General features: G+C 38.4%; 1 protein-coding gene across 3 annotated transcripts in view; it reads left to right on the forward strand.

Moving 5' to 3' along the window:
- Window positions 1–25,669, forward strand: part of dpyda (dihydropyrimidine dehydrogenase a) — a 174,958-nt gene that overhangs the window by 82,528 nt on the left and 66,761 nt on the right. For 2 of the 3 annotated variants that reach the window (XR_014604526.1, XM_084103109.1), the window contains exons 14-15: window positions 14,367–14,531; window positions 20,706–20,774. Coding sequence is in view for 2 of the 3 variants with exons in the window: in XM_084103109.1 (XP_083959235.1) it covers window positions 14,367–14,531; window positions 20,706–20,774 (234 nt within the window). In the remaining variant the exon portion in view is untranslated. Of the gene's footprint in view, window positions 1–2,837; window positions 3,385–14,366; window positions 14,532–20,705; window positions 20,775–25,669 lie in introns of those variants that run through there. The other variant, XM_084103110.1, reaches the window with a different exon arrangement.

The raw sequence follows: 25,669 nt of genomic DNA on the forward strand, positions 1-25,669 counted from the left end.
AAAAATCTAGTTCAGGCTTCATAATATCTGCTTTCTTTGAGACATGACGCTATTCAATCATGTTCTATATAGTTGTTTTGCTAAAGTGGTTGTTGACGAGAGGTTTTTGACCGAGAACTACCTCACGATTGCTTTCTAAAATGTATCATCATTGTCCTCACGCCCCCTGTTTAATCACAGATCGTTCCCCTCAGGGAAAACATCCCGAAGAAGCTTTTGTAATGCAGAGGAGCCGTCTGCGGCGACGGAGGACAGACTGTCCCCATCTCGCACATACCTCCCGCTTAACTAACATGTCTCTTTCCACGTACCTCTCTCATCAGGCGTGATTACGCTGTGCCTCTGTGCAGTTGGCGCGCATTAGGGGAGGGGATGAGAAAATAAACAACTAAGGTGTTTTTCGACTCTGGAATCAGCATTGGAAAAGTGGGTCTGTCAAAGCAGTCACTACGATCTGAGAGGTGTTGACAAATTGCCTGCTAATTACACAGTAAATTGTCTAATTAAGCTGATGGTTAATTAGGGTAAGCTTGCACAGCAAGTCTTGTGGAAGTCGCTCTCTCTCTTTCTCTCTTTTTTTTTTGTAACAGAAAGAGAATGAGAGTGTGTGTGGCATGCCCGGGAACCTGGTTGTGTAATTGGCGAGCTGGCAGTGACTGGCGGTTAACATGACACGGAAAGGCGATAGAAGTAAAGACTGACAGAATCGGGGTTTGCGGCAAACGGCGTCACTTGTCATTTGTGCAGGGGCCCGGGCCGCGGCCCCCCTCGTTTAACCAGCGATGCTGTGACAGCTAACAGCGTTGGCCTCAACCAAACTCCTCAAAACCGGTTTCTGCATCTTTTTCTCACCTTACAGAAACCTAGGCCTGCTGACTTTAGACCAGCATTTGTGATTTGCAGTGGAGGCCAATATTTTTTTTTAAAACCTGGAAATAAACAAACCAAAAAAAAAAGCAGCTAAAAAAATGAAAAAAAAAAAAAAAAAAAAAAATATATATATATATATATATATATATAAATATATATCAGATTCCGCACTATTTGTAGGTCACCATCAAACCAAATTTGTGACATGGCATTGACATTGACAAACCATGTACAAAGACATTCTGTAATTTAATTACAGCTTTATTTTATATTTATTTTAATTAGTGGCCTAGATTTTTAGGTGCCAGTTATTTAGTATTTGGTGGACTAATTGGCCTGTTCACTTATATAGACTGATAAGTAACTAACTAGGCGGAAATGTGTCTGTCTGTCTGTCTATCTATCTATCTATCTGTCTGTCTGTCCATCCGTCCATCTACCCATCCATTTATCCATCCATCCATCCATCCATCCATCCATCCATCCATCCATCCATCCATCCATTTACCCTTCCATCCATCCATTTACCCATCCATCCATCCATCCATCCATACATGTACATCAGTTTACCCATCCATCCATCAGTCCATTTACCCATCCATACATTTACTCATCCATCTATTTACCCATCCATCCATTTACCCCTCCATCCATCCATCCATCCATCCATTTAGCCCTCCATTTACCCATCCATCCATCCATCCATCCATCCATTCATCTACCTATCCATCAATCCATCCATCCTTTTACCCATCCATTCATCCATTCATACATACATACATACATCCATTTGCCCATCCATCCATTTACCCCTCCATCCATTTACCATCCATCCATACATCCATACATCAGTTTACCCATCCATCCATCCATCCATCCATCAGTCCCTTTACCCATCCATACATGTACTCATCCATCCATCCATGCATTTACCCATCCATCCATCTATCCATCCATCCATCAACCTACCCACTCTACCTACCTACCTATTTCTCTTTTCTTTTCTTTTTTTAAATAATTAATTATTTTTACCTTTTGTGTAGGGGAGATTAGAAAGTACTGAGGAAAGAGAAGTGGAATGTGCATGGACATTTTGAAGTCTGGATTCAAACTTTTCTTTTCAAGTTGTTTTCCAAAGCAACAGTACAAGGAATAGTACTCTAATTATCCAAGCATCTTAAACTGGCATGTTTAAACAAATTTATACCTACAAGGTATCTTGACATAGCCTGGCTCTGCCCTCCTACGTACTTCCGCTCAATTTTCATTTTCCTTCAGTACTCCATCTGGGTTTGCGGTATTTTGGGGTTTTCTATTTTTACCGGTCCAATCAGCGAACAGAGGGAGTGGCTGAGAACGATGACGTTGAGGTCATGCGCTAGTTTGAGTTGTAGGGTTACGTCAAGTTCAACAGAGTTTTATACTTCAACAGAGTACCCGCCTTCAAGGAAGTTAACGCTTGTCAATGGAGAGTGACCAGACTCTCTGTACAAATGAAATGTGCGAGAGTCTGGTAGGACCAGGCTAATCTTGACATTCAAGCCACATTTAAATTTATGAATGTCACCTGTAAACTTTAAACAGATAGTGCTGGACCATTTCTCAGAATTAATTTGGCATCTATCGCAATCGATGTACATGCAAACGGTCATAAATTTTCATTGACAAAGTATAATTTAAGCAAAGTTAAGCACTAAGGCCAGCTTTGGTTTAATTAGGACATTTAAGTAGCTTTTCTAAACATGCCTTAGAAAAAAAATGACTCCTGCGCATCTTGAGACAAAACAATGGCAGTATGTCACTGATGTATTTTAAGATCTGTCCGTGCAAGTTGCTTTCAGTTAAAACAGTTCTAACATGCATTATAGTCTGAGACTAGATTTAAGCCTTGATCGTAGATCTATCAAGAGAATATGTTACTACAGCAGCACGCTCTGTCTGATTTAATTATATAATTTTTTTTTCAGAACCCTATGAACAAGTGCAAATCGAGGATCATGCCGCTTGTAAACTGTACCGTCTCGTCGCTGGCATTTTGTTTGGGGTTATCCTGATAAGAGCCGCCTGAAACAGAGAGACGTGATACACGACAAGACGATTCCCTCAATCTGTCCTGTCATCTAATCAATACAGACGGAGATAGGGGCACAGTCACTGTTCAATCACTGCTTCTTCAAGTCAGCCAAGATGCTGTGAACACTGCCGGCGGATCAATTCAGCAAATGTCAAAGGTGAAAATCCGCAACTTTAAGAAAAAGACTGCACCACTTCCGTGACCTCGGCGTAACTGCCACATCTATTGAATGAATGGACAAAGAATCACATTTATCATTTCCTCCGTGAGAGGAAGTCATAGACCAATGCATTCTTTTTAGAAAAAGAATAAAAGAGACCCCAAAGGCCACCAAACCCTAAAAAGAAAGGTAAAAAACCTGTATACAATCACGTTTTGTACGAGCGTCTTTTGTGTTTCCTTGTGTTTAATTTGAATAAATTACAAACCAAGAAATGGTGCAGGAGTCAAGTGCAAGTAGTTTACTACTTAGTTTAAATGAAAAAAGCAAAACACAATAGAACAATAGCTAGACAGAACTGACATGTAGAACAACAGTCACAGTCCAGTGATCTGTGTTTATTTAGCAAGCAAATTAGCTGAGGTGGTGCTGATCGGGGGGGCTTCATCGTGTGTAAAAAAAGAAAAAGTCCAATCGCCCAGGCTCATTAGCTTCAGCTACATGTTTACATTTATAAATATACCCGTTTAATTGGGAGATCAAAGCATGGCTTACCTTTTGCATGGCTGAAAGGGCAAATAAGTTGTGCCTCACAGATCTCTTTAGTCTACTAATTTGATCAAACTCATCATGTCTTTGGGCGCTTTACTCCCTATAAAGCATGACACCGGGGTGGATGAGTGTTGCTTCTTGTTTTTTCATGTTTCCGTCGGAGACGGCTGATGATCAATGAGCCGACCGCTCTGGTTTCTGGTCTATTTGATGTGCAGCTTACTAAATCTTTATGTCAGCAATTTTAACTGCTTCATGTACTTTTATTAAGCATGCTGGATGTGTTTGTTGGGTTGTGTGCTGATAATGTTGAGTTGTTTCATCCGGTACTCAAAGTAGACGGAAAAGCGTCTGTCAGAGATGTAATGTAGCCTCCTCGATTTAGGATTTGTTTTTGCTACTTTTAATATGACAATAAAGACTGAAATTGTTGTGACAAGTGCATAAATAGTAGCATCAGAAAATGTGGGCACTACTTTATTATTATAATTCATTTATTTCATTTAAGAACAAGAAAACTTCTTAAAGGGTTAGTTCACCCAAAAAATGAAAATTCACGTCATGTTGTTCCAAACCCATAAGACTTTTGTTCATCTTCGGAACACAAATGAAGATATTTTTGATGAAATCTGAGAGATTTTTGTCCCTCTACGCAACTGACACTTTGTCTCTTCAAAAAGTGCATAAAGAGATCGAAAAAACTAATTACTATTTTTTTCCAATTTTCTGAAGAGACTCGATCACTTTATATGATGAATAGATTTAATTTAGGCTTTTATTCATATTTAAAGTTATTCACATTTAGTCAAAGTGGTAGTTGCGTAGCTGTCAATGGAGGGACAGAAATCTTCATCTGTGTTCTGAAGATGAACAAAAAGAGTTTGAAACGACATGAGGGTGAGTAATTAATGACAGATTTTTCATATTTATGTGAACTATCCCTTTAAGAAGTTTTCTTGTTCTTAAATGAATTATAATAATAAAGTAAATTGTATTATTATTTACATATACATATTCAGTATTTCATTTTATAATACAATTGATTTAATTACTTTAAATCTTAGGTACTTTATTATCATATTATATTTTTAATTTAATTCATATTCAGTAATTATTACATTTTCAGTATTCAGTATTATTAAATTAATACTTTAAGAGATGATGTTGATCATACAAGTTCTGTTGGCAGAAAAGTTTGTAAACCTCTCGCATAGGTTATAATCCTTGTGCTATAGACATATAAGATAATGAATCAAAGCCAATGCCGAGACCCTCAATCCAATAACAATTACGTCCAAGTGAATGTTTATCCCTATCGCTAAGGGTGACAAATATATTGCGTGGTCTAATTTCGGACTTGTTTGTTGGCCTGCGTTCTTGCAGCGTTCAAGAAGGGAACCCATGGGCTTGTGACTCCCCCTTTGCACCTAGAAAAGTAATTGGTGAATAGAACTAATGACCAAGCTGACAGACAATATCCCTGTTCATTTATCAAACAGGGTTAATATCCTCCTTTCAGACTTTAATTTATTAAGTCTCTTTCAGGCAAACTGATCTTGTGCACTTCTCTGGATTGCAATCATGTCCAGCAGTGGCCTACAAAACATTTCTCGAATAGTAGCTTTTGGCTCTCCATCTTAAATTTTGCGTTTTTTCCTGTATATGTTGGATTTATATGTTGTTGTTTTTTCTTTTGAGAGATATTGTGTCCAAAAGCATGCACTGTTTATTGACTGCATAAGATTCAAATAAATTTTTACAAAACCAACATTCATTTCCCATGATTCGGTGAATAGCATGCTTGCCTCTATTCCAGAGTGTTCCTTATTTTAAGCAACATGAGGCCTTGAAACTTAAAGAGCTTTTTTTTTCTTTTTTTTTACCGAAGCTGAATTCTATTCACACGAGTTAGCGGAATGAAAGGCAGTTGTGTCGTATTGTCCCTCCGAGTCCTTTCACTGAAGGGAAGAAAGTTGTCACATGGTTTATCAAGGTTCTGTAAGTACAGATGTGTCTCTGGGACGTTGTCATGGATTCCAGGTTGCTTAGACTTTGAGTGACAGCCATGGAGAGAAGATTATAGCAGCTGCAGGGATCTTTGTCCGAAATCTCAGCAGACATCAATGCATGTACATTCAACACATACGTAAACGCTGACTGAACATGTATTGCATATTCAAATAAGGCTGTACAATGAAAGAGCGACCAGTTGACGTTTAAAGTAAAATCGTTTACGTAAAAATGAAATGCACTCGCCTTCATGTCACTTGAAAATTGTATGATATATTTTTTCCAAAGAACACAAAAGTAGTTTGTTAGCACAATGTCCAGGCTGCTCTTTTACATACAATGAAAGTAGATGGGGACTAGAGCTGTTATGCCCCAATAAAGTAGTCCATATAACACTATTTTGCAAGTTGTATAATATATTAGCTTTGTGTGAGGAAAACGCCAGCATTTACACTAGTTTGAGGTTGCAAGATTAAATAAAAAACATGAAATTAGTTCCTTAAACTCACAGAGGCTGCATTTATTTAATAAAAAAATACAGTAAAATTTGTAATATTGTCAAATATTATTACAATTTAAAATAATTATTTTCTATTTTAATACATTGTATCCATTAATCCAGTCTTCAGTGACACATGATCCTTCAGAAATCATGTGTGTGTCCCACATAAAGAAAATAACATCATGACAGATTTTTATTGTTTATTGTGTAACTATCGTTTTAACTCTTTCCCAACCATTGACAGACTTGTTTTCACTATTATGCGGTAGGAGGCGCTATTACACATCTTCTGAAAGAGTACAAAATATCCTAATCAAAACACAGGTGAAGAAGAAGCGGAAACAAGCAGCGATTAAAGAATTGGTTATGCATACTGTAATGTTTGACTTAAAAAACCTTGATTTTCTCAGCTTTTTGTTCAAAATGTTGCTTTTTTATGAAACGTACTAGCATTCAAGTGTTGATAAAAAAAGAAGCCATGAAGAATCAAACAGGTTTTTTTTTGTTGTTTAAAAGCAGATGCTCTGTTCTTTTATTTTGATATATTGCATATTCAGATTGTAGAAGTTTTGTGAAAATGAACAAAAATGCTGGTGGTGGCTGGCAACTTTTCTTTTTTTTATAAGCTGGCGGGGAAAGGGTTAAGAGGGTCAAACATCCCATGTTCCTCACATTTACAGCTACAACACATTTTAAAAGGAAAGTTCACCCCCCAAAAAAGCGAATTCTGTCATCATTTCACTCCAGTCATTTCGTTCTCATCCTCATGTCGTTCCAAACCTGCATTACATTCTTTCTTTTGTCGAACACAAACAAACATATTTTGAAAAGAATGCCCGAGTGTTTTTTGTTCTTACAATGAATTTCAAATATTGTATGGACCCTATTGTCTTTCAAAATATATTCTTTTGTGTTCCACAGAAGAAAGAAAGTCATACAGGTTTGGAACGACATGAACAAGATGGCTAACACACAAGAACTGCAGCTTCACCTATTTTCTCTCTCTTTCTCTTATACTTTTCTCTCTTTTTTTCTGGTGTATTGGCCTGGGTACACAGGAGAAGTGGTTTGATTTTTCTGTCATGGCTGTTTATAATGATTAATGCCCCGACTTGGGGCCACTCAGTGTAATTATGGCTCTTCAAGATTTTATTATTTTATTTGTCTGCTCTCCATCCTGCAGTGACTCCAAGGGCCCCACAGAAATCAGATACAGGACCAGAGCAAATGTCATCCACAAAAACATGCACCTTTTCTCTTCTGGAGTCAGTTTTAATAGATATTTTCTTTTGGGTAGCAACGGGTGGGTTTATGTGAATCGTTTAACTTCCCCTACTTTCCCTTTTTTTTATGCTTCAGACTGAATTGCAATTATTCGTTATATTTTTAACACATCTATTCATCTTATATAGGCCTAAGTAATATAGCATGCACATCCGTAGTCATTTTGCAGTGTGATGTTCATTGTTATTCTTTATGTTTGTGTGAGTGTGGTACTTGCATACTATAGTTATACAAATGCAGTGAGAGGAGACTAATCTCGCAGATCAATTCTGGTGATGCAGGCTGTCTGGAAAGCAGGTACGATCCATGTAGAATGCTGAGCGTTTCACCCAAATGAGTCTATAACGCATTTAACAAGCAAGACTTATGTTGTAATTTGCATTAGAGTAAGGCTCTGTGTTTTGTTTTAATGAAAGGCTGACACAAGTATTACATGTGTTTTTCTGTTACAGGCATAAGCTTAAAGGGATAGTTCGCCCCAAAAATAAAAATTCAGTAATCATTCTGTCACAACTTAATTTCATTGTGTTCAATCCACCTAATATATTTAAAACTGAAGTTTACTTAATTAACCCAGCATGATTTGCAAGGAACTGCATTAGGAGTGTACATTTTGGGATTAATTGTTATTTTATGTGTTTTTCAGTAAAGGGAAAGACATGTTAGTGTTTAATGTTCAGTTTTTTTTAATCTGGGTTACCATTGAGCTGGTGGTGCTTGTGCTTAGGCTTATTCAGTGATCTATAATAATGTCAGTAATGACACCAGTCTTTTCTCTTTTTTTTTCATTACATACATTGTGTATAATGATAATTGAAACTGCTTGTTTAATCATAAGAAACACAAGTACACCTCAGTAAATTAGCATAAAAAAATAAAGAAAATAAATAAATAAGTTGGACCGACATAAAAACATTTAGTTTGACAGAAATGTAATATAGTTAAGTTAAACATACTAGAGTAAATTGTCTTGACTCAGCTAAACAGATCTATTTTGAATGAACAAAATTGTAAAAACTTTTTTCAGTTTTTACAATAAAGAAAATAAATAAATAAGTTGGACCGACATAAAAACATTTAGTTTGACAGAAATGTAATATAGTTAAGTTAAACATACTAGAGTAAACTGTCTTAACTAAACAGATCTATTTTGAATGAACAAAATTGTAAAAAAAAAATTCAGTTTTTCAAAAGTAATGAATACATTTTTGAGTGACAGTTCAAAAGTCTGAAACCACAATGAAAATCTGTGTTTCAAAGTCCAATTTAACACTGGGAATAACGTTTTAGGTTTGTTTTTTTAAATACACTTTTGACAAAATAAAAAATAAATAATAGTAATTCTGTTGTGTTCACTAATCAAATAAGCAGTTTTGCTACATTCAGCAACAGGTTTTACTGACTTTTTTGCAGTCCTTCAGAAATCATTCTAATATGCTGATTTGCTGATCAAGAAACATTTCTTATTATTATTATTTTTCAGGATTCTTTGAGAAATAGAAAGTTCAAAACAGCAGCATTTATCTGAAATGCAAGTCTTGTCACTTTTGATCAATGTAATGTATCCTTGCTGAATAAAAATGATTCAATTCTCTCAAAAAGAAATGATTATGAAATTTTTGTAAAGAAAAAAAAAATCAATTAAAAAAAAGTATTTTCTGAGTAGTCTTAGATTATTGTATTTTTTTCCCTGTACACATGGTTCACTATGTGTTAGATTGATGTATTAAGCAGCTTTGACCTCTCTCTTTCAGAATGTTTTCTTCTGATTGCACCATTAAATGTATCGCCTGTTCCTTCTTACAATTTACACTGACGGTAAGGAACCTCGTGCATATTCCCTGCAGTTTTGATCTTCTGAAATAACACAATTACTGCGGGATGCTGGATCTGAATAGCGAACCATTTGATATGGTATTAGTTCAAGCCTGTGGTTTAATGTGCGGGATTATCGGCCATTGAGCAGTATATTCCGCACTTGATCTCCCCTGTGTGTCTAGAGAGGGGTAGAGCAAGAGATAGATGGGAAACAGCAGCGAGCATCTTCCTCGGGATAATGAAACGTGTAAAGAGAAACAGATATTCCTTTGCTGCATTTCAGAGGTGGTTTGTAAAAACATGAAAAAATATGCAGATGATCACAGTAAACATCAGTGCAGTGGTGAATTATGATCGTGTGCTCATACTTCCAGAAGGCATTTCTGGTATATAGTCTGTTCGTGTGGCTATGTGAGGTCAGAGTACAGTATATTCTCATTAGTATGTGAAAGCGCGTGGTCTCGCGCGTGATGTTAGCAGGAGTGTGTGAGCTCGGCAGCGGTGTAGCCTGCTGCATTTTGATTAGTTGTTCTTGCATGTGTCCGCTTCTGAAAGCCTGTTTGTTGTACAGGAGGATTAGGGGCCTGTTGTGCTGTGATAAAACATTGTTAGCTCAAAAACTCACATGAAATGGTGAGTCTCTGTAGGAGAAAAGAAAAGGAAAACGGTCCTCCCTGCATTTCCTCTATAGGTCACAGCGTGCGAATGGTCAACGGACCCTAACAGAAAAGAATCCTTAGACCTGTGACGTGTCAAGAACCAGCACGCAGCCAAGAGGGTGTTCAGCCACGGACAGGGGAGTCCAAAAGTTTGAGACGCCAGTGAAAATGCTTGCATTTTTCATTATTTACATTTCATTTCATTATTACTTGATTCAGTGGAACAAAAAAAGATGCATATTTCTGGGACTGGCTGCCCTTTTCAATACAATGAAAGTAGATTAATGCACCATAAAAGTGGTTCACACAAGTCTAGAATTAGTCTTTTGAGTCTGATCTTTTTAATTAGTCACATGATCCAGTTCACAAAATCGATCTGAAGGATTTGTTCACTAATTGAACTGCTTTGATTCTTCTGAGTCCAATCTTTTCAATGGACCAGTTGATGCAGTTCACAAAATCAGTCTAAATGATTTTTTCACTAATTGAACTGATTTGGTATTTTGAGTCCGATCTTTTCAATGAGTCAGTTGATCCAGCTCACACCACCAATCTAAATGATTTGTTCATGAGTTAGACTTTTGTTCATTTGAGTCAGATCATTTTCATGATTCAGGTGATCCAGTCCCTAAAATCAGTCTGAATGATTTGTTCACTTATTTGATTCTTTTGAGTCAGATATTTGAAATGAATCAGTTAGTCCAGTTTGCAAAACTGTTCTGAATGATTTGTTTACTAATTGGACTGGTTTGATTCTTTTTAATCTTTTCAATGGGCCAGTCGATCCTGTTCTCCAAATCAGTCTGAATGATTTGATCACTAAATTAACTGATTTGGTTCTTTTCAGTCAGATCTTTTCAATGGGCCAGTTGGTCCCATTCACTAAACCAGTCTAATTGACTTGCTTAGACTTTTGTTAGTTTGAGTCAGATCATTTTCATGATTCGGTTGATCCAGTTCACAAAAAAACATTCTTAAGGATTTGTTTAATTAACATGATTTGATTCTTTTGAGTCAGATCTTTTGAATAAATAGATTGATCCAGTTCACAAAATCAATATAAATGATTTGTACACTAATTCAGCTGATTATATTCTCTTCAGTCAGTTCTTTTCAGTTAATCAGTTTATTCAGTTCACAAAACCAGTCTGAATGTTAGGTTAGGTTCTTTTGAATCAGATCTTTTGAATAAATCGACTGATCCAGTTTACAAAATTGATCTGAAGGATTCATGCGTGAAAGTTTTATGGACCACATTTTTGACATTTTATGATGATTTTCAATCCTTTATGGAGCTTGAAAGCCTCATTGCATGGAAAAGGTTGACTAGGAGAATTCTTTAATATTTGTTCTTCAGTTTTTGCCATTTCAATTTTGTTCAAAATCCTAAAACTTTAATTTTTAGGTTAAAATAAAACTAAAAATAATAAAGAAAATAAAGAACTCCCAGATTCTGAATGTGTTCTCAGACATTTGGACCCCACTGTAGGTTGAAACAGAAACCCATACAGTATAACGTGTCCATCCCGGGCAGGTTTAATCCCGTCTTCGGCTGGCTGGTGGCAGTCATGCATATTAACACTACGGTTTGTGTGGAGAAATGAATTTATGTCTTATGTCCATCGGCACTCATCTTTGGGAATCCAATTTGCATTGAAATGCATGCTGGGAAAGAGAGAATGGGAAAGGGAGCGTGTGTATGCGTGCGTGTCTTATCTCCCGTCGCTGTGTGCGGCACCTGTTTCAGCATGCCAGACCTCTGTCTTTGGGTAATTTTCATGGTTTCTAGTTGCTTAATATTAAATGTCTTGTTCCACCCTCGCCTGATAATCCAAAGCGCCGGCAGCCAAATGTTCCCTGGTCATGGCTTCATTAAATATAGACTTACAGATTGGCCTCGAGCTCATGGGATGGTTGTCTGAATTCCCAACAGAGTCTTCTCTGGAGGGCCGAGGTAACATCTTTATCTTCAAACACAAGTCATGTATGAAAATGTCACTCATAAGGCTGAATCACAGAACCAGACACTTGAATGTTTGAATGTACCTGAAGAAAATATCTGCCAGCAGATTCTAACTGTCGATCTTTGGTCCTAACAGAACCTCATCTTGCAATCAATGACACACTTAAATAAAAAATATAAGTGTTGTGTATTTTAGTCCATGTATGTATGTTAGCTTTGAGGCTAGTGGACCTTTAACATCCATGGAAACTTTCCATTGCACAAAAGCTTCTTTAGATTATTAAAATGTTCTGCGCACTAAGAAAAGAAATTGTTCTTTTAAAAACAGTTCACTGAAAGGTTCTTTGGGGAACCCAATTCATCATTGTTCTATTGCATAACAATATAACCCGTGTGTGGTTTTTCCCCCTCTCTTTTATTGTCCACCAGGTGAAAATTGTTAGTCTGTTCATACCTCTTCTCAACAAACTGCATGATCTGAGGTGTCACTCATGTCCTCACCTCAAGCTACATGCCCATGTTTAACATTTAAGGTTGGAAGTTTGAAATCCCTAAGCATATGTATGGGCAATAGTAACAATGATTTAATTACTTTCAAGCATGGTAAATAAATAAACCTATATGAAAAATTTATTGAAATGCATAATGAATATTACAAAAACAAACCACACATTTGGAGCCTCACTTCTAAATCAAATTTATGTTAATTAGATCACATTGTCAATGAAAGCTTCTTGTCTCCATGGCTTGAAAACTGCTCAAATGTTGTAAAAGGAAGTTGCCTGCCATTATTGTAATTGTTCTGTAAAGGCGTAGGTTCTAATTAGGATATGCAAATCGTCCTCTCACACTGTTAAATTATGATGGATGGTTTATCAGAGTTCAAAGGATTAAGCTGTCACTCCCTTTTGTTTGTTCTATTGAGTTTATCGGTTCAATTTTCACAGCAAGAGAAGACGGCGAAACACGAAATATAATTTCTTAACCCCTTAGCCTCTTAGCACTGTGGTCTTAGACACACTGAATTAAAATGAGTCCCTCTTTGTCTTTAATTAATGATGCTTGCTAAGTATTAGAACAGACCCCTAACCTTCAGTATTAAATGTCAGTGCGTATCTCGTCCCGCAATGTTGACATGAATGATACCTCAAATCATTGTGTGGTATTACAAGGAGGGTCCTGAGCCATATCTTAAGACCAGAAAATCATAAACTTTAGCGAGCACTCTCATAAAAGCATACTCTCTAAAAAAAATAAAAGTTCTTTATTGACATCTACTGTATGGTTTCATGAAGAACCATTAACATTCATTCCACAAAAGGTTTTCATAGTGGAAAAAGGTTCTTGAGATTATTAAAATGTTAAGGGGGAAAATGGTTCTTTTAAGAACTGCTCTATTAAAGGTTCTTTGGGGAACCAAAAATGGTTATTCTATGGCATTGTTGTGAAACCTCGTTTTGGAACATTTATTTTTAAGAGTGTAGCAACCCCAAAACAACGTCCTTGCGACTACCCAAATCTGTTGATTTTTAAAAAGGCAAAATGTAAATATAAGCTCAGTGTGTCATTTACACATAGGTTTTAAATATGATAAAACATATTTATTGGTTCAAATCCAGAAGGTATGTGGTAAGAGCCTCAATTCATTGGCTTGGTGGAAACTCATATTGAGGACCAAAGCCATTAGCCAATAGCGGTTCACTCAATGGCACGATCCTCGCGACTCTGCCAGCTTCATCAGCCGGGCTTCTAATTTACCACGTGGACTGATTACTGTCTGGCCGGGATGACCTGTACTCTACATATCCAATCAGTGATGGATATTATAGCAGCTTGGCAGAAGACTCTAATGCCAAGAGATGAATTTTCAACTACAGCTTAATGTAGTACAGAGAACATCTATCATGGCTTGTGGGCATGCTGGCACTTTTGAAGAACGACAAGCCTCTGCTACATGTATAAAATGTAGTATGGAAAAGTGTGAGAATGGGAAGATATTAGTGCGAAGTGATAGATGATTGACTTTATTTTGTAATGTAAAAACCCCTTTTTTGTGGTTCAAGTAGACTTCATTTTCCCTACTGCACGGCACAATTTCAAACGTGTATGATTAAATATGAATTTAGCTCCACTTCAAAGCCCCTTGGGAGAGGGAAGCAGAAATAACACTATTGAATTTGTGTCATGAATTTCTGTAGAATATGGTCATAATTGTCTTCTTTATGTTGTTCTACACAGAAATTATAGCCGCAGAGCATATTTTATAGCAGCAAGAGTCTGTTGGGATAGTCGGAGCGAGGCATATTTGTAGGTCTGCCTCTACTGTGTAGGTCTGTTCCCTTAGTACGCTAATTATTAACCGCTAATGGAGGTGTCCTGAGGTCATGTACCCATGATGGAGTCATTATGGCCATCAAATCTGAATGGTAACTGCTTAAATCCAAACATTTTCTCATTTTTTTTTATCCATGCAGGATTTGGTCACCAATGTGTCTCCACGTATAGTGCGTGGAACCACTTCTGGACCGCTGTTTGGACCTGGCCAGAGCTCCTTCCTCAACATTGAGCTGATCAGTGAAAAGACGGCTGCCTACTGGTGCCACAGCGTCACGGAACTCAAAGCTGACTTTCCTGACAATGTAAGCACAGATCACATGACTTGAACATCCAGAATGGTACATTTTAGTATATATGTTGCTTTGAATGTGTTTAAAGTGGTGGAATAACACTTTAGCTTAAGGCACAATGCGTTGTCTGTCTCTGTGCTCACCGAAAGTGAAATATTGCATGAGGATGAATGACCTCTTCATCTTCATATTTGATGTTTGATGTTTGCAATGTTTCCTCTAAGCTGTGCATTTGTGCTGTTCTGATGTTGCTCCCGTGCAGACCAAAAGAAAATCCACACAGAGGACTGACTCAGAAATGTGTTTGAGCTTGAGAGCTTTTGAATCAGGCCTATCAATGGACAGCATTTCAACTGGAGTCCATCTGCATGTCCACTGATTTTCAGCATGGAACTGAGGGTGTGTTTACACGACAACGACAACTAAAACAGACGACAACGTTGTCAAAGCAACCCCCGTTCACACGGATCTGCGAAAATTACTACAAAGGCTGTATTATGCATGTCAGGCCAGTAGTTGGCGATGTCACTTTGTCAAGAAACACCCCGTAAACATGTAAAATGCATGCACATGAAGTCACCGTTTTCACAAATTCACGTTTTTGTTGTTTACATGGAGACAGTAAAGGCATCGTTTTCAAAACCTTGCACATTTTGAAACCCGTTTTCAAAAGCTTGCGTTTTCAGGCCCCCAAAACACCGTTGCATTGTAAATGAATGGCCAAAAGGCATACTAATTTTTCTGTTTTCAGTTGAAAATGGTGTGGTGTAAATACCCTTAGTTTCATACATTTTTGAAAAATGTATACTATTTTCAACAATAATTTGGATTTAATGACTAAAAGGCCTGTGACCATCAAGAAAATGAATGAGTAATATATATGCTATATATATTTATATATACCATTTCACACCTAGGCCTTCAGTGGTGTCCAACCTGAATTAATTACTTTTAATAGTGTAGCAATGCACAGACTCTATAATTGTTGTGAAATTGCTGTTTTTATTTTGCACCGGCAATTATAGGGTTAATGCGGTGAGTTCGGAAAAGGCCGGGTAGAGAGAAACGAGCGAGTGAGTTCGGCTTGTGCATTAGTGTTCAGTTGTTCTTGCGTTCCGATTTTAAGTTCAGAAACGGAGCCTCCCTTGTCTTGTCCTTCAAGGGTTACAATAGTCCCTTGTTAGACATTACAATAGTATGAATGTTTGAAGAAAAAAAAGAAGTTTCGATCATAAATTTACAAGAAAAATGAAGAAGAAAATCATATTCACTACCGAAAAAAACCGGGGGCAAAAAATTCATTATACTCGCCAAACCTACTGATTTTATCTACACAAAATCCATCCTAATTTCTTTCCTCAAAAAGACTTAAATTACTTGGTTGTACAGGTTATCTGTGCGTTTCAGTCCCAACAACCTTTTCTATCGCCATCGTGCTGAGAGTGACGAAAGCAGTAAACAGGGACAGTCACTGCAAAACATGACGATGTGTACATGCTCTCACACAGATTTTTGAACAAAATCAATGAGATAAGCGGGACTTTTGCCTTTATAATCAGTCATGGCATACATTACAGTCAGTTAATTCGGTTTTTACCCGGGACAGATCGAATAGACTCCATGACTCTGCATTAAACTGGATAAGGCTGAATAAGGGATTTTTTCTGGTAGATTTGAACCTGCTGGGGGGTCGAAGAGGGAAAGAAACATTAATTTGTGGGTTGAAAAACTATTAAATCTACAGGAATATATTTTAGTTTATGCAGTTCGCTACAGATGTGGTTAGCTAACTCTGACTAATAGTAATAGTGCACGCTCTGACCATCCAATCAAAGGACGTGAAAATGCCGACGTTATTGTACGCCTGCTAGATCGCCCCGGTGCAGTCAAATCAAAATCTGATTGGCTGATTAAATCTGACTGATTATTTGATTGGTTAAAGCAACAGTTTCAATGCCATTCATTTTAAAGCGGCTCAAAGCTATGTTGGGTGACGTCACTTCTTGTTGACGTTCGAAGTATTGTCAAACAAAACGGAGGCTAGTTTGACCCTTCCTCATCCCGTCCCCTCCCCCTCCCTTCCGTGCTTCCTGAAACAGGCTTTTCCGATGTAAATTTGGGACTTTTCCCTCTTCTTTGCTATTTGTTCATCGGAACGTCGTCTCTATGGTCGTGTGTCGGCCATATCAAAATTCAAGAGAACATAATTCTAACGTTTGTCGTTGTCTAGGACATCTCTCCTCTAGCTAACTTCCCCCTTCATGCTTCTCTCTCCTCCACTCCCCACACCCCCCTTCATGTGCACGTGCACTAACCCCCCAACCCCAAATCATTCTTGTCGGTTATTGGCTGGAACACTGTTTGTTATGTTTCGTGGTCCAGGCTGGGCCAGTTTGTTTTTGTTGCCGTTTGTGGAGCCTAGGCTGTCTACAGAGACCGCGTTTTTTTTAAAGTGTATTCAGGGGACAGGCAGCTAGCGGATAGTGAGGAGATGTTTGCTGTATGTGATAAAAAATGTTTCGGCCTAAAAAACGTGTGACATCGCTTAGAGCACCTTTAAGCTACAGGCGCCCGCACTATTGATTCTGAAGGCATCAAGGCAGATTTCTTTGGTCATGGCAACACATGATGGCTGAAATATGATTGGATAAAAGCTCTAACATAAACATACACTACTGGAAGCAGCGCAACCAAGAGGAAAGCTATGAAATTAAGAGAATGGACTATTGGGAATAATTTAATACTCATTCATGGAAAAAATATATTAAAGTGCAAGTCAGTGATTCTGATAGTGTTTAGGCCAGCAGAGAAGGCCTTGCTGGCCCTGACGGCCCACCACTGAGTTTTATATATATATATATATATATGGCCACATGGCCACTCTCCAATCCTACTGTATATATAGTTACTTTATAAAATTAAGCTTTACCAGTGTGTGATAAATTGTGTGTGATAATTTTATAGGTGGTCTTTGTAAATAGGTTTTACTGTGTGTCTTGTGAACTGTGAACTTCACAGGTCTGGCACATGGGATTTCTGCTCGTGTCTGAAGGGTCTGCCTTGTTGCAAAATATGTTATATGCCCACCTATAAAAACATTTAGAAGGACCATTCTATTGACAATATAGACCAATGAGATTCACAGCAAAAATAGAATCCGTGCATCTGTCAAAATGTCATGTTGTGTGACACTGTTGACAGTCCCAGCTAGTTAGAGATGTGATTTTTATGGAGCCGTGGCTAGTTGGACAAGGTGTAAGAATATAAGAATATTCAGCTTGCCTTCAATAGCAGAGCAGCTGCTGTTTTATTTCTACATTAATTAACATAAAGATGCACATGATATGAACATGTTGAGAAGAGAAAATAGTTATTTTTAATCTCTTCCTCACAATGTATGGGAGGAGGTCTCCATCTTTGGTGAAATCCACATGGGAGTCTCTGTGGTAACTAGTTATTTTCAATTTTTCCTCAGTGGTTTGGCTTTCAAGTCATAAAATTTGAATATGATTTCAATATTCATTTCTCATTGTTCCATTTATTATTCATAGTAATGTGATCCTCATGTTTGTTAATGAAATCCAAATATTTATGATGTGAGCTAGCTCCATCCATAAGTACTTTTTTTTATTTATTCTGCCATCGTATCGGTACAGCAGGAGCGGCATATGCTTGCTGGAATTACAAAATGACAACTCATTTGTTCACTTCTAAGATTCTTGTATCTGGGTTTCTTTTTGTGCTCAAGAAATATCAAAGGATTAATTGATTTCTGCAGGACATTCTAACGGCAATCATGAGCGGCAATCATGGGCAGCACTAATGGAAGTGAAGCCCAGCATTCACTGGGGTGGCTTTTGTACTGAGGATGAAAGCAGCAGAGATGTATCGCTTTCTTTTTGAAACAAGGTGAAGAGAGAGTAGAGAAAGAGAAGCGCCTTTTAAGGGCCTCGACTGAGTTGACAGACAGATAGATAGATAGATAGATAGATAGATAGATAGATAGATAGATAGATAGATAGATAGATAGATAGATAGATAGATAGATAGACGAATGGATAGATAGACGGATGGATGGACATATGCAATATTTTGCCAGGTCTTCTTGTCACAACAGGCTGTTATTAGTTTAAATTCATGCGTTCACAGATTCTTTAGCTATGCCACTCACGAACAACAGCACATTGCGCACTTATTATTGGGCCTGCTTTTAGCCATTTATCTGATAGATAGATAGATGGATGGATGGATGGATGGATGGATGGATAGATAGATATCCATCCAATGTTTTGCCGGGTCTTCTTGCCAAATGCTTTAGATGCCTCTGAGTGCGTTGCTAGTGCAATTATAGTTTCTGTTGTTCAATTTGTCAGTGTGAGAGAGAGAGGTCAGGATGGGGAACTTTCAGATTGCTTCGTTCTCATGTATTCGTAACTAGCAATCCCTCACACATACACCCACTGTGCTAATACCTTCTTTTCCGTTCCCGAAAAAAGAACTCTCATCAGGATGCTGCTATGACCAGTGTAGCTCAGAACTGGAAAAACTGTGGTTTGCCGTTATCAGCACTTTCATTTTTTCCCATTATTAGGAAATGGTCATAGCACTGCGTTAGAGAATCGGCGGGAATCATCGCTCCACATGTTCTCATATGGCCTCCAGGTGACTCATCTCCATGGAGACACATTGTTAGAGTGTAAGGTGGGTTCGGAGGTACTCGCCCGGAGCGAGGTTATTGAGCTTATAACCAGGTAATCCCTGATCTTCCTCAAACCCCGCAGCCTCGGCACCGGTTAATGTGACGTTCCAGCAGGGGGGCTCAGGCTGGATTGGTTTTAATAAACTTAAAACTAGATCCCTCTCCAGCGTCTCAAGGGTAGTTCTGCAATAACGTGACGTTAAAACAGGCAAAGGTCAAGCCCAAATCAAAACAGAATACTCGCGTTGCGTATAATACCCGAAATGAAGCCTGCAGCGTTGATCTCTTCGTCTTCTTTAGGAACCCCGCTGTTGCTCTCTGATGGCCTGAGGTTTATGGTAATATTATCAAACACTATTTCAGGGTGTATCAAATATCACTTATATGTCAGTGTTGTACTGTAAATCTCGGCGGTAAATGTCAGAGTGCTTAACTTTATTTGCCCCCTAAAACTTGGCAATATTTTCTGCTCTCGTGTAGGTGGGCTAAGCTTAGCACGTAACTGCCTGCTGCTTTTGGGAAAGTGTAATGCCCGAGAGATTTATATCTAGCGGAAATTTGTCCCGGGGGGACAGCACAGCCTCCAAGTTTAATATCCTCCCATGAAATCAGTTTTCTCTGAGTCTCCCCGGACTCCTGTTCTCCTGTTGTTAGCACCAATCTTGTCCATCCCCTGTGCCGCCCACCTCCACCTCATCAGCGGCGAGTGTAAGTCATGGACTTCTGATGAGACAACAGTTTAGATGTAATCGCATTGTTGGACCAAGTAACACTTGATAGACTGGTCTTCATTGCGTTTTTTTTTTTTGCTGGGTCCACATCTCTGCAGCCATTAGCCACATAATGGAGTGTGGCCACATATGCGGTTAACACGGTTAGATATTTCCTGGAGAAAAATCAAGATGAGGGACACGGTGTGCTGAAATGTTAACCTGGTAGCTACTCTTTCCACTAGCAAGTGTAGGCTGAAAGTCCATCTCTGGAGAATTGAAACTATGGTACGCTCAGTCCAGTCTCAAAAGCTTTTTATGTTCGTGATTACTGAAAACCAGGAGTTGTTTTTGAGAAGCAGACCTTTCGTAACCTGTTTTATGACTGGCTTATTGTGTGTCCGAAGGAAAAGAAACAACAAGCGGCACAGGCTAATCCAGCAAATGCTCTTATCTAACACCCTGCTCTGGGGCTTGAGACTGTTTTAATAATGGCAGCGCGACAGTGGATTTGTCCTGGTCTTGTGAATTATAAATATTGATTTTATGACTTTGAGGGTTGAGAAGAAGGCGGCAGCTGCTTTTTAAAGACAAGATAATGGCCTTCAGATCCATTTTATAATGTGACAAAATTGGACCTTGATGGGGAAACCTTTTGTACACAATGAAACAGGCCTCTGTTTAAGGCCACAAGGTGAGACAAAGAAAGCCTGTTCTTGAATTCTGTCCATGCTAAAATCTCTCTCTCATTCTCTATCTATCTTCTCTCCCCCATAGATTGTCATATCCAGCATAATGTGCAGCTACAACAAAGCTGATTGGACCGAGCTTGCCAAAATGGCAGAGGTGAGTCTTTGTTATGCTAATTTGTGAACACACACAGTTGTGAAATAATAACCTCTTCCCTTAGGGATAATTTGGCTCTTTTGATAACACTGCATGTGTACCCACGCCATCACATACTGTCCTGTACCAAACTGCAAAACCAACATTTACTGTTATCCAAAAAAAAAGAGCCCTTTATTGAATCGCTGGCAGCTAATCCTGGATCTAAAGTAGGCTACATTTACGGGAAATGCTCTTCGGAAGCAACTAATCTGATGTTGCCAAGAAGCTGAGAGGGATGAGACAGAGGATGCCAAGGAGTGAGCTGCTGATGGTTGGATGAAATGGGAAGAGAGATGGAGAGGGGGAAGGAAGGATGGAAGGCAGAAATTGAGAAGGCTTCCCAGACCAGACATCATCAGGCCAGTCCATCTGTGAGAATGGAGTTGTCCAGATCCCAGGATGCTGGAGTCAAACTAAAGAGGATCAACCCCAAAATACTTTTAACTGCAGATGGCCACAACCCCCTGACTGCAATCGCCATCCAAACAATATCAACCTTAAAACATCATCAAACCTGAAACGCTATCAACTGCAAACAGTTTCAACTTTAAAAAGGCATCTTCCTCAATTGGCATCAACTCCTAAACCGCATCAATGCCAAATTGCTATCAACTGTAAACAGCCTCAAATCCAAGATGCCATCCACCTCAACTGACATCAACCTCGAAACACCATCAATCCAAAAATGCTTTCAACTGCAGATGGCTTCAACCCCAAAAAGACATCAATCACAAAATGTTATCTGCTGCAGATGGCCTCAACCCTAAAAAGGCATCAGCTTGAATGGGCTTCAACCCCAAAACAACATCGACCCCAAGATGCCATCAACTGTACACAACTCTGAAAAGACATCAACCCCAAAATGTTATAAGCTATAAACAACATCAACCTCTACCTGAAAACAGCCTCAACTCCACAAAAGCATCAACCTCAATTGCCATAAACTCCAACAAAACACCATCAAGCCCAAGCACCATCAACCCCAAAACAGTTTCAACTCCAAATAGACATAAATTTCAATTGGCATCAACTCCAAACTCCATAAACTCAACAAGCCTCAGCTCCAAGAAGGTATCAATCTCAGTTGACATTAACCCTGATGTACTAGTAACTGCAAATGCCCTCAACCTCAAAGCGGCATCATCCTCAAAAGTTATCAATGCTGTCAACCCCAAAACGTAATCAACCTTGAAATACTGTCAACTCCAAAACAATTGGGCCTCAATTGACATTAATCTCAAACAACATCAGCTCAAAAATGGCAAAATTCATCAACCCCAAAAATATCAAGGCCATTATACCATATAAAAGGTTGTTCACCATTCTGAATTAAATTGAGAATGCCTATTCAATTCCAATTCAGGTCCCAAATTTGAAGTGAATTTGAATTGAGGTAGCAAACACAATGCAGAATTTCAATTCAAATTTTAATGTAAGAAAGTGTAAACTGTGACTGTAATTAGAAGCCATTTATATAACTGTAAATTTTACAAGAAAATTATCATCATAGACTTTGTATAATATTGGCTTGACATCACCTTGAATTTTATAGGCCTAATCGATAGTTTTAGGTTTCATCATAACATTTGTCGACCTGAAAAACACTTCATTTCCCAGAATGATTTGCTTGAGTTAAATTAGCTTGAATTAAATTAGTCTGAATTGCAGTTCTGTAAATTCCTTTTCCTGTCATTTTAATTCAACTTCCTTATAAACTGGAAAGGAGCCACTTCTTCAATTCTGAATTTTGCTCAATACTGACGATACACACCCACACACACATTTTCTGCAGACATGACACACTCAGATATTTCTACACACCACTTATACACACACACGGGGAGATATAAACACAGGCCTTGATACTTTAAGTGGAAATGGAGGGAGACAGTGGAGTGACCCCGGGATTAATCATAGTTGACTTGCAGATCTCAGGCGCTTAATTGTGCAGAGAAAATGGCTGAAAGTAAACAGTCCGCGTGTCAATGTGTTAATTCTGCTATCGATTACATCGACGCGTCGTCCTATCTTCTCTCTCACCTCATTAAACCGGCCTGTCAAACCCACCCAAAACCCTCTTTTACTAACGGCAAAGATGGACATCTGGTATTTTCTGTCTCTCCACCCCCCTCCATATTACTGTCATTATGTATTCGCCTGACATCCCCCGTCACTGGAGCCCAGGTACATTTTGCATATTGTGTATTCATAAGGCAAGCAGATGATGTAAAGCATGGTGAGAACATCGCTTCAGGGTACGGCTGCCATGTCACACCCCACTTCACACTTTAAGCTCGGAAAAAAACAACAAAAAAATGAGCACAGGGCTGATTTGAAGGTCTTGCTCTTTTACCTATACTGGATGAAAGTGAAAGCATTGATCTGTTGTCAGAGATGAAACGAGAAAAGGATGAGCGGGAGATACAAATGATCGTGGTGAAGTGGTGAAAGACCGTTTGTCTTTGGACCACGTCTGCCGCCGTGGGTTTTAGTGGACGGCGAACTCCTCTGTGGACTGAATGCCTCGTCTTTCTCTCGTTTGCTGTTTAGCTACCTGTGCCAGCAAATATGAAATAAAGGCTCAGTTGCCATAGCAACTCAGTTTTCAAAGAGAATCAACCATTCATTCCCACTTTGAAATCTAAGGGAACACTTAACACTGTTCCTCGCCTAAGGATACTACTTAAAAGTTTTTTTTGTGCTTTCTTTCTCTCCCTTGCACACCCATCTCTCTCCCTCTCTCTCTGTCTCATCCAGACTCTCTCTCTATCTTTCCCCCTCACAGAAGTGTCAGTCTCAAGTAAACCATTCTACTTGCAGCCGCCACCTCTCCTCAGCTACTTTCCCCTCCATAAAATCGCTGCCTTTGAGAGAAATATTACATCATAACGATGTGCCTGAGGCTATAATTCATAAATGTCAAAGTCTCTCAGTGAGCTGTTCCTATTTTATCCAATTGAAAGTTGGCAGAAGAAAAAGGAACAGTGGATTGCGGATAAATGGCTAAAAGCAGGCCCAATAATAAGTGCGCAATGTGCTGTTGTTCGTGAGTGGCATAGCTAAAGAATCTGTGAACGCATGAATTTAAACTAATAACAGCCTGTTGTGACAAGAAGACCCGGCGAAATATTGCATAAAAAATATGTCCATCCATCCATCCATCCGTCCATCTCTCTATCTCTCTATCTATCTATCTATCTATCTATCTATCTATCTATCTATCTATCTATCTATCTATCTATCTATCTGTCTGTCTATAAACCCTCAAATGTCACAGATTTTTATTTTTTTCCGGAAAGCTTTTTCAAGCCAACGTTCAAAGTTTGTAGAATTCCACTTCCTTGCATTCAATCCTGTACCCTGTTTGTTATCTCAATCCAAAATCAGTATATTTTCAGTAAGTGAATTGGAATTGGAAAGGCATTCCCAATTCAGTTCTGAATGGTCTGAATCCCTGTTTCTGAAACTTAAAGGTGCTATAAGCAATTTAGCTTCCACCACCGTGTCTCTTGACTGAGCCCAGGAGTGTCACAGAGAGATATGTGTTTTCTCAGGACACCTTTTTCAGTGATATCTGTTAGAGATAAGGGACATGTTATGCATGTTATACTTATGCAAAAAGTAGCTTATAACACTTTTAGCATGGTGTCATTCTATGATGACATCCTATGAAAGACTAGGAAACAAATTCAACCAATTTCTGTTGTGTGGCTACAAATAAACATGTTATTATGTCTATTTGCTTAGGTTGGTAATGAGTGAATTAAGGGAGACTAGACTGGACATCTACAGTATAATAACCATTTCTCTTTAGCTGCCATTCCTCTCACTTTTTTAGTGCATATTTTTTCTGTTCCTCTTCCACTTCTCCTCTCTAATACCCCCTGAGATCAAACTAGACGTGCTGATCCAAGGAGTATGACAGCGATGGGTAATGTTGTCCTTATCAGCTTTAGAGTTGATAATCCTTGTCAAAGACAGCGTCAGGTTTGATCCAGATCTTCTCTTTTGTAGAGCATGCCCTTAAAATGCTTTCAAAAAAGTACTGTGACTGATGATATCAGTTGATAAAATGAAATTTTGATGTTCTGAGATAACACTTATGGCCAGATTTACTAACAGCTTGCACCAGCTCAAACCCTTTTTTGGCGTTAAAAAAATACTGTCAGGATTTACTAAAGGCACGCAGTGAACTAGCGCAGAAAAGGCATGGAGAGTTATTTTTGCTACTGACATTATTGCATATGCATTTGTAAGAGTTTCCCTTTTAGATGCAAAATTTATGGGAGGAGGGTATTTAAATGAATCAAGCAAGGTGATTTACTAAGATTTGCACTAGTCAGTTTACTGGTATTTGCGCCATTATTTAACACCCCCTTAAAAAAGCATGTGTTAAACCAGACACTATATGCGCTCTTCAAGCAATATTGATTTCCAGGTGCAGCCTTGATATCTGCTCAAACTGATCATTAGAAATAAAGGCGCTTAACAGAAAGAAATTGACAATACGGCCACATTACTTTTGCACATCTATCTTAAACTTTTAGAATTCCACTAAAATGGACAGATTTCTGCGTGATCTACTGACGATGTGCAAATTAAAGAACACAGATGCAGCCGGATCATTTCCATAATGACCAAAATCAGCGCATATAGTGTCTGGTTTAACACATGCTTTTTTAGGGGGTGTTAAATAATGGCGCAAATACCAGTAAACTGACTAGTGCAAACCTTAGTAAATCACCTTGCTTGATTCATTTAAATACCCTCCTCCCATAAATTTTGTATCTAAAAGGGAAACTCTTACAAATGCCTCATTTTGGGAATATTAGGTGGTACTTTGGTAAGTTGGG

This window comes from Abramis brama, assembly GCF_963993115.1.
Source record: "Abramis brama genome assembly, chromosome: 24".
Taxonomy (NCBI): domain Eukaryota; kingdom Metazoa; phylum Chordata; class Actinopteri; order Cypriniformes; family Leuciscidae; genus Abramis; species Abramis brama.